General features: G+C 44.6%; 1 protein-coding gene across 1 annotated transcript; it reads right to left on the reverse strand.

Annotated features, from left to right (window-relative positions):
- Nucleotides 1-7788: 7788 nt before the first annotated feature.
- LOC125555885 (NDR1/HIN1-like protein 26) lies at nucleotides 7789-8707 on the reverse strand. Its single transcript, XM_048718694.1, has one exon. It carries the CDS (start codon nucleotides 8596-8598, stop codon nucleotides 7960-7962), a length of 639 nt encoding a protein of 212 aa, XP_048574651.1. The 5' UTR covers nucleotides 8599-8707; the 3' UTR covers nucleotides 7789-7959.
- Between the last annotated feature and the right edge of the window lie 2235 nt (nucleotides 8708-10942).

The following is a 10942-nucleotide window of genomic DNA, read 5'->3' on the forward strand; positions in this document are numbered from 1 at the left end:
TCGCTCGTCCCCGACTGCCACTCATAAGGAAGACAATCAATAAATAAATCATGCTCCGACTTCATCACATAATGGTTCACCATACATGCATGCTACGGGAATCACAAAGTTTAACACAAGCATCTCTCAAATTCACAAGTACTCTACTAGCATGACACTAATATCACCATCCTCATATCTCAAAATAATCATAAGGAATCAAACTTCTCATAGTATTCAATGCACTTTATATGAAATTTTTTATTATATCCCCCTTGGATGCCTATCATATTAGGACTAATTTTATAACTCAAGCAAATTACCATGCTGTTCTAAAGACTCTCAAAAAAATATAAGTGAAGCATGAGAGTTCATCTATTTATTCAAAATAAAACCACCGTTGTGCTCTAAAAAGATATAAGTGAAGCACCAGAGCAAACGACAAACTACTCCAAAAGATATAAGTGAAGATCAATGAGTAGTAGAATAATTGTGCAACTATGTGAAGACTCTCTAACATTTAAGAATTTCAGATCTTGGTATTTTATTCAAACAGCAAGCAAAACAAAAGAAAATAAAATGATGCTCCAAGCAAAACACATATCATGTGGTGAATAAAAATATAGCTCCAAGTAAGGTTACCGATGAACGGAGACGAAAGAGGGGATGCCTTCTGGGGCATCCCCAAACTTAGGCTCTTGGTTGTCCTTGAATATTACCTTGGGGTGCCTTGGGCATCCCCAAGCTTAGGCTCTTGCCACTCCTTATTCCATATTCCATCGAATCTTTACCCAAAACTTGAAAACTTCACAACACAAAACTCAACGGAAAACTTGTAAGCTCCGTTAGTATAAGGACATAAAATCACCAATTTTAGTATTGTTGTGAACTCATTATTTATTTATATTGTGTAATATCTACTGTATTCCAACTTCTCTATGGTTCATACCCTCCGATACTACTCATAGATTCATCAAAATAAGCAAACAACACATAGAAAACAGAATCTGTCAAAAACAGAATAGTCTGTAGTAATCTGTAACTCTCGAATTCTTCTGTAACTCCAAAAATTCTGAAAAATTAGGACAACCTAAGAAATTGGTTTATTAACCTTGTGCAAAAATAATCAGTATTTTATCCTGCTTATGATAAAAATGAGAATTGTTTTCCTGAGCGTAAAAGTTTCTGTTTTTTAGCAAGATCAAATCAACTATCACCATAAACCATCCCAAAGGTCTTACTTGGCACTTTTTTGAAACAAAAGCTATAAAACATGATTACTACAGTAGCTTAATCATGTGAACACACAAAAACAGTAGGGGTAAATGTTGGGTTGCCTCCCAACAAGCGCTTTTCTTTAATGCCTTTTTAGCTAGGCATGATAATTTCAATGATGCTCACATAAAAGATAGCAATTGAAACATAATGGGAGCATCATGAATAATATGACTAGCATATATAAGTCTAACACACTTCCTATGCATAGGGATTTTGTGAGCAAATATTTTATGGGAGCAAGAATCAACTAGCATAGGAAGGTAAAGCAAGCAAAACTTCAAGATTTTCAACACATAGAGAGGAAATTTGATATTATTGCAACTCCTACAAGCATATATTCCTCCCTCATAATAATTTTCAGTAGCATCATGAATTAATTCAACAATATAATCATCAAATAAAGCATTCTCTTCATGATTCATAAGCATAGACATTTTACTACTCTCCACATAAGCAAAATTCTTCTCATTCATAGTAATGGGAGCAAACTCAACAAAATAACTATCATGTGAGGCATAATCCAATTGAAAATTGAAATCATGATGACAAGTTTCATGGTTATCATTATTCTTTATAGCATACATGTCATCACAATAATCATCATATATAGCAACTTTGTTCTCATAATCAATTGGAACCTCTTCCGAAATAGTGGATTCATCACTAAATAAAGTCATGACCTCTCTGAAACCACTTTCATCAACATAATCATCGTAAATAGGAGGCATGCTATCATCATAATAAATTTGCTCATCAAAACTTGGGGGACTAAAAATATCTTCTTCATCAAACATAGCATCCCCAAGCTTGTAGCTTTGCATATCATTAGCATCATGGATATTCAAAGAATTCATACTAACAACATTGCAATCATGCTCATCATTCAAATATTTAGTGCCAAACATTTTAATGCATTCTTCTTCTAACACTTGAGCACAATTTTCCTTTCCATCATTTTCACGAAAGATATTAAAAAGATGAAGCATATGAGGCAACCTCAATTCCATTTTTTTGTAGTTTTCTTTTATAGACTAAACTAGTGATAAAACAAGAAACTAAAAGATTTGATTGCAATATCTAAAGATATACCTTCAAGCACTAACCTCCCCGGCAATGGCGCCAGAAAAGAGCTTGATGACTATGACACAACCTTCTTCTTGTAGACGTTGTTGGGCCTCCAAGTGCAGAGGTTTGTAGGACAGTAGCAAATTTCCCTCAAGTGGATGGCCTAAGGTTTAAATCCGTGAGAGGCATAGGATGAAGATGGTCTCTCTCAAACAACCCTGCAACCAAATAGCAAAGAGTCTCTTGTGTCCCCAACACACCCAATACAATGTTAAATTGTATAGGTGCACTAGTTCGGCGAAGAGATGGTGATACAAGTGCAATATGGATGGTAGATATAGGTTTTTGTAATCTGAAAATATAAAAACAGCAAGGTAACTAATGATAAAAGTGAGCACAAACGGTATTGCAATGCTTCGAAACAAGGCCTGGGGTTCATACTTTCACAAGTGCAAGTTTTCTCAACAAGGATAACATAATTAGATCATATAATTATCCCTTGACATGCAACAAAGAGTCACTCCAAAGTCACTAATAGCGGAGAACAAATGAAGAGATTATTGTAGGGTACGAAACCACCTCAAAGTTATTCTTTCCGATCAATCCATTGGGCTATTCCTACAAGTGTCACAAACAGCCCTAGAGTTCGTAGTAAAATAACACCTTAAGACACAAATCAACCAAAACCCTAATGTCACCTAGATACTCCAATGTCACCTCAAGTATCCGCGGGTATGATTATACGATGTGCATCACACAATCTTAGATTCATCTATTCAACCAACACAAAGAACTTCAAGGAGTGCCCCAAAGTTTCTACCGGAGAGTTAAGAAAAAATGTGTGCCAACCCCTATGCATAGATTCCCAAGGTCACGGAACCCGCAAGTTGATCACCAAAACATACATCAAGTGAATCAATAGAATACCCCATTGTCACCACAGGTATCCCACGCAAGATATACATCAAGTGTTCTCAAATCCTTAAAGACTCAATCCGATAAGATAACTTCAAAGGGAAAACTGAATCCATTACAAGAAGGTAGAGGGGGAGAAACATCATAAGACCCAACTATAATAGCAAAGCTCGCGATACATCAAGATCGTGCCAAATCAAGAACACGAGAGAGAGAGAGAGATCAAACACATAGCTACTGGTACATACCCTCAGCCCCGAGGGTGAACTACTCCCTCCTCGTCATGGAGAGCGCCAAGATGATGAAGATGGCCACTGGTGATGATTCCTCCCTCCGGCAGGGTGCCGAAACAGGGTCCCGATTTGTTTTTGGTGGCTACAGAGGCTTGCGGCGGTGGAACTCCCGATCTAGATTATTTTCTGGAGGTTTGGGGATTTATAGGAGAGGTTGGCGTCGAGAACAAGTTAGGGGGCCCCACGGAGAGTCCATGAGGCCCGGGGGGTGGGGGCGCCCTCCACCCTCGTGGGGCCCACGGGACTCCCCTCCGAGAACTTTTCGTTCTGGTATTTTTTATATTTTCCAAAAAAATCTCCGTTGATTTTCAGCGCATTCCGAGAACTTTTATTTCTGCACAAAAACAACACCACGGTAGTTCGGCTGAAAACAGCGTCAGTCCGGGTTAGTTCTAACCAAATCATACCAAAATCATGTAAGAATATTATAAACATGGCATGGATACATAAAAAATTCTAGATACATTGTCAGGCACTATCTCCAGTTCATCAATATAATGTAGGCATCTATTCCGTAAATAGTCATACGTGCTGAAAGAACTTGCATGACACCTTTTGTCCTACCCTCCTGTGGCAGCGTGGTCCTATTGGAAACTAAGGGATATTAAGGCCTCCTTTTAATAGAGAACCGGAACAAAGCATTAACACATGGTGAATACATGAACTCCTCAAACTACGGTCATCACCGGGAGTGGTCCCGACTATTGTCACTCCGGGGTTGCCGGATCATAACACGTAGTAGGTGACTATAACTTGCAAGATCGAATCTAGAACATGGATATAATGGTGATAACATAAACGGTTCAGATCTGAAATCATGGCATCCGGGCCCAAAGTGACAAGCATTAAGCATGGCAAAGTCATAGCAACATCAATCTTAGAACATAGTGGATACTAGGTATCAGGCCCTAACAAAACTAACTCGATTACATGGTGAATCTCATCCAACTCCTCACCGACCTGCGAGCCTATGGAGGAATTACTCACTCCCGGTGGGGAGCATCATGGAATTAGCGATGGAGAAGGGTTGGTGATGACGAAGAACGAAGATCCCCCTCTCCGGAGCCCCAAACGGACTCCAGATTTGGCTTCCCGATGAAGAACAGGAGGTGACGGCGGCTCCGTCTCATGGATTGCGATAATTCTTTCTCCCTGATTTTTTTTCTAAAAAAATAGGATTTTATAGCGTCGGTTTTAGGGTCTGCGGGGCCAGCAGGTGGGGACAACCCACCTGGGCGTGCCAGGCCCACCCAGGTGCCCCCCTCTGGCGGATCTTGACTCCAGAAATTCTTGTTTATTGTATAAAAAATCCTCGCAATGTTTCGTTCCGTTCCGAGAACTTTCATTTCTGCACAAAAACAACACCATGGTAGTTCTGCTGAAAACAACGTTAGTCCGGGGTTAGTTTCATTCAAATCATGCAAATTAGAGTCCAAAACAAGAGGAAAAGCATTAGGAAAAGTAGATATGTTGGAGATGTATCACCATCCGTTTCCAACCTTTGTTTCAGATCTGTGCCAATCCGAGGCTATCAGTGGTCGTGGCCCTAGCGGATTTGGTAACATAGGTTTCCATCGTTCCTCCGGGCCTGTCGAGCTTCTTCTCTAGGAAGATCTTGTCGCATGTATTGTTGTCCACACTCCTTCCCTTGAGGAGGATTCGACTAGATGGTGCTAGAGACCAACGACCAGTTCTCATCCTGATCACTCTACCATGCGATCTTGTTTGTACCAGGACCAGATGAGCTATCCCTCCTCTGGGACATTAAATTGCCTCTGAAGATTAGGATCTTCCTTTGGCAACTGGTTCGAGGGCGACTTCCGTCTGGGACAAAGTTTTGCACAAACACAATGGCCCATCCGACGGGTTGTGTCCCTTGCGCCTCACCCCGGAGGACTCGAATCATATATTCTTTACATTCCCTCCTGCTAGGTTCCTCTGGTCTTGTCTACATGAGACTGTAGGTGGGAGTTGGACTCACAACAATCTCCCGGACATGTACGCAGAAGCTCGTAGTTTTCTGTCGGTTGCGCGCCCGGCCGTTTGGATAGCAATCGGGACGCTCTAGAACGCTCGCAATAAGTTGGTGATTGAGCGCATAATCCCTTCTCGTGTGACTGATGCTCTTTTCCAATGTCTGGCTTTCTACAGCTTTGGAGGCCGCTTAGCAAGCGGCGCGACCACGACGCCATCGACTCGACCATCGTCGGCTTACGCTCGACCGCCGCCAGACTCTCTCCGCCATGTGCGCCTCCACCCCCACCTCCTCCTCCGACGCCGGACTAGTCTTTTGGTTTTTCCTTTCGCTTTTGGGTATTGTATGGTTGTTCCCCAGAAAGACCTATGTTTTTATGATGTTGGATCTCGTGATTGTGACTGTACACTTTGGCCAGTTCTTTATAATATAAAGCACGGGGGGAGGGGCTTTTTCGTCAGTAGAAGATAGGCAACTACGTGCATGTGACGTCAATCTTCTCCTATGTTTTTATTTTACATATGTATAATACAGCCACACTTGATTTTTTAACTGGAAAGAAAAACGACTAATGAAGGTCTGTATTTTACAGGGGTATGGTGCCAGTAAACGCCAATCCAGTCAGGGCCTAAGTAGAGTAAGGGCATTTCTAACCGATCCCCTATAATCGGTTAGTGGATTATATTTAGCTTTTTACTCCACTAATCGCTACCCGATTCCCAATCCGGCCTAACGGAGTAAAAATTTACCCCTTTCCTTAGTATTTTCCCTATTTTTACTTCCTCTTTGCTTCGTCAAGTAAAACGATGCGACTCTCCTCTGCTGCCTCTCCCTCCCCTCCCGCGCGGCATCTTCGCCCCCGTCGCCCCTCCTACCCCTCCCTCTCCCCGCCGGCACCGGCCAGCCGTCGGGGAAGATTTGTAGGACTCCGCCGATGTCCTCCTCCACCTCCTCGTCCCGCCACCGCCAAAACTTGAGGGGATCTGCGTCTGTTGTCGCCGCCGCCGAATTTGGCGTTTCCGGCCACTGGCAGCCGCGCCTTGCCATGGATTTGTTTGGAAGCGGCCCACACAACCCCGACAAAGCCTCCTCGCCGCATGCAGGTACCGGCTCTTCCTCTAGCCACTCTAATCGCTCCCGCCGTCGGTTCTCCCGGGCTCGGCGCTCGCGTAGTGGCTCGCCGGCTTGCAGCTGCTGGTCATACAATGCGACGACTGCACACGGCAAGTGGTGCACTGAGTTTCTACCATACCGAAACATCCCGGATGGGTGTTCTTCAAATGCACAATCGATGGGGTATGTGCTTGTTTTGATTCAGACTTTCACCGGATTCGGTTTAATTTCGGTAGCTCATTGATGCCCATCTATGTGTGTAGGATGATGGATGCTCGTTTTGGTATTGGGAAGAAGAATACATCGATCTATTGGTAGCACGAAAATTAGTGTCCGTGCACTCGTTGCTAGAATTGAGGCTAAACATGAGACTAGATGTGAGATTAGAGAAAAAATTAGAGGGGAAGCAATGTCTACTTCTTTAGAATCAAAAAAGAAGAATGGAGTATGCAAGATCAAGAATCCGCATATCAATGTATGCCTTTGTTTTTCCCACACCTTATGTGGTGCTCCTCTCATTTTCTCATGTACACCTCTGTTATTTCTCTCCTACCTATCAATGAATAATATGCAAGCTTTGCATATTCGCGAAAAAAATCGAGAATCCGCAGATCAATAATGAAGGCATCGAAAAAATATTAACCTGACTAGTGAGAGCAGTTATGGAAGTTGGATATCTTCTAAAATATCTAATTATGATTTTTGTTTTCTTTAATCTTACTCTTCTAGCAAAGAATTGAGGAATTATTATGTAATTCAATGTCGTTAAATGAAATAAAGAAGTAAGAAATGTGTTTCGATGGCCAAAATTAAAATGCAAATGATTTTTTTTACTCCGCTAGGTTTAGAGGACCAACTAGGTCCGGCCATAACTTGATGGAGTATTTACTATCAATACTCCACTAAGACTAGTCCCAGTGGGAAGTAACTTAGACTAGTAACATTACATTTTACTAGGCTATGTTACTACCTCCACAGTGAGTAGTAACATATGTGTGTTGTTATGTTATGGTTGACTCATATTGTCTTGTTATGTGTGATGTTACAGTAACTAGCTAAGTTACCACCATCACCTCTCTCATCATTAAATATGTGTCACATAAACAAAATTATCTTGAAAAGTGTGATGTTACTTCCACTGTGGCCAGCCTAAGCCTTTTACTCCGTTAATGTTTAAGGATCGGTTAGAGTTGGCCCAAGTATACAACAACATAATAGCCCTGTAATTAAGCAGACGCTAATCCCGTCGATCTTCTCCTAGCTAGTACTTACAAAGACGTTAATTAAAGTAATTCATCAGTTGACTGATGCAGATAATGTATACGTGTGTAGAATTATTATTCATTCGATGGTGACGGCGCACTCGGTGCCCTGCACGACGACGGCCCTGAGCTGCGACGGCGCCGCGACGGCGACGCACTCGGCGGCGAGGGCACGCTCGCCGGACACCCAGGCCGCCACCTTCCACCGGAGCCGCCCCTCTATGCGCAGCCTCAGCAACGCCGGTGACCGTCCATCGGCTGCTTCCTCCGCGGTCGCCTCCGCCGCCGAGGAGAGGGAGGCGGAGAGCACGGCGTCGCCCTGGGCCTGCTGGAACGGCGGGAGGGGCCCGGCGGTGGCGAGCTGGAAGCCCGCGTAGGAGGCGCGCGCCCGGAGGCCGTCGTAGAGCGCGGCGGCTCGCGCGTTGGGGTTGTGCGCCATGAGGGCCGCGTCGAGGCGCACGAGGCCGCCTCCGGTGCTTGCGTTGGAGGAGGTTGCGGTGGCGGCCAGCAGCGTGAAGCGCGGAGCTGAGGGGCGGAGGTTGAGCCAGAGGATGATACACAGTGCCAGCAGCGACGCCGCGCCCGACGCCGCCGCGATCAGCAGCCGTCGCTGGCGCCAGCCACCGGAGTGGTGGTGGTGGTGGTGGTGGTGGTGGTGGCGGCGCTTGGTGGCGCAGTCCCGCGGGGAGTGCTCGGGGTCATCGGTGATGAGGGACATGGAGAGATCAGAGATGGAGTGCCCAGCAAGCTGACTAGCCGAGCTGACCAGCAAGCTAGCTAGTAGCGCAAGAGAACAGAGCACAAGAGTGGGGAGGGTCTGTCCGAGGGCCTGAGATTTAAGGTGTGTGAGTGGGGTAGTACAATCAGTGAAGTCTCAATCATCATATTAGGTTTTAATGTTTTTCTCTGGTTAGTTGTAGTAGTTGATATACTACTCCCTCCGTTTCGAATTACTTGTCGCAAGTATGGATGTATCTACATGTATTTTAGTTTTATATACGTCCATTTCTACGACGAGTAATTTGAAACGGAGGTGGTACTAGTAAAGACATCTTTTCAGTTACATGCTGGTTATTATGATGAAGTATGGTGTATGCATGGTTTCTTGCTTTGCTTGGTGCTTCGTCAACCATCATGCTTTTCTCTCCTCTATTTTCCTTTTATCAAGACACAAGAGAAGAAAGGCACCAACCCTCTGCCTGCCTGCCTGCCTGCCCTGATGGAGATTGTGGAAGATGGCTGGCTAGGCTACATGAACCACATCACATCACAAGATGCTAAAGCCGCAATGGAAGATGCGTGTGTATATGCACGGTTGGTGAACTAGCCAGCAGCTAAGATCACACAAGCACTCCTTCGCTTCAAGCTAGATTGCAATCATCATATTCCCTCCGTTCTTAAATATAAGTCATTTTAAAGATTTTAATAAAGATTATATACGAATATATATATAGATATATTTTAAAGTGTAGATTCACTTATTTTGCTTCATATATAGTTTACATTGAAATCTCTAAAATGACTTATATTTAGGAATGAAGGGAGCACAAGCTAGGATTGAAAGGAGGAACCAAGGAAAGCAGCCTTTCTATTTCATCCCGCTTTTTCACAAAGTAGGGAGCTAAGCTAAGCTAGCTATGTGTGTGATGGATCGAGTAGGAGGTGGGGGTGGAGATTCTTGTTGTTTGGGTGTGAAGCGTGAGTGAATTGCTATCAGCGGGTAAAGGTAACCCACATACCAAAGTGGATTCTGGAACATTCAAATCCACTACCTCACTCATCCTCCAGCAACCCCATATTGCTCCTCGCAGTAATCAATCGCCATAGGAACTTTGATACATAGTTTATTCTAACAACCTGGAGTACCAAATCGACATGCACATGTTAAAATTGTCGAATATTTACCTCAAGAAACAAAAATTGTCGAATATTTTGTACAAGAGGCTATGGTTGAACTTAAAGTTGGACATGTAGACAGATAAGTTGTGTTTGAATAGGACGTATGTAACCCATGCCTCCTATATAATGTGTGGGTAGACGAGAGTGGATGTTCTGGACGCAGCGGCATCTGAACGCTGCAATCCAACCACACACTTTTATCACGGTGATCTACGCATATGCATTGTTGGTCCAGTATTTAGTCAAGATACAATAGAAAATACAGGGCCAGGGCGTACGGGATGCCTGTCTTGGCAGACGAGGATGGTCCATAAAAGATATAAAGGTGAGTGATGGTGCACAAAAAGGCGTCTCTCTCTCTGCCACACTACAAGGGTGGCGTGTATCTTATGTGCATGCGGCGTGCCTGCACATCCGCCCACACACACCAGTTCTGACTTGAGACACAGATACAATGTCCCGAATGGAGCTTGTTCCGGCGAATGGAGTGGAGGCGGCAGCCGCCATGGCTGACGCGTGAGTGAATCCCTGCTTCGTCTCCTCCCAGCCTGCTCTCGTTCTTTTTTCATGGTGTTCGGATGTCAGATTGGTTCCCTGCTGGTCGCTGCTAAGGGAGCTGGATTGCTTACCGGCAGAGCTGGGAATCTACCCCTCGTCCCCGAGCACGAAGTGATTCAAGTTGTTTGAGCGGCGGCGGTCCTTCTCCGGGCGATGCCGTGTTCAGGAAATGGCCGGATCCAGTCCCCGGCGTTCATGCACCCACCTGCACGGTCTCCGAGAATGCGTACTGGTCTCCTACACCCAAAAGTTGCATGGTCCGTGATCCTGCGCGTTCGAGCCAAAAGTCGCATGATATAGTGCCTTATGTCAGAACGTACTGTCAGCTTTCAGCTTAATATACGTTGCAAACGGAATTCCAATGCCCCACTATACTCTAACTAGCACTATCCTGGTGTGAATCGCGAAGGGCCGTGCGCCGTGGATGCCGCGCGTTCAGATGTCGCTGCGTGCAGCGCTGCACTTCTCGTGGGTAGACACATAACATAACATGCGCAACATAATAGTACATGTACACAAGGGAGCCGGCGGCATTTGGCGGGGCTCGAACAAACGGTGTGCAATATTGTAGCGATATCAACGGGAAGGAGTGTCCGCAGTCATTC

The sequence above is a fragment of the Triticum urartu genome, chromosome 5 (genome assembly GCF_003073215.2).
Source record: "Triticum urartu cultivar G1812 chromosome 5, Tu2.1, whole genome shotgun sequence".
In the NCBI taxonomy this organism is placed as follows: Eukaryota; Viridiplantae; Streptophyta; class Magnoliopsida; order Poales; family Poaceae; genus Triticum; species Triticum urartu.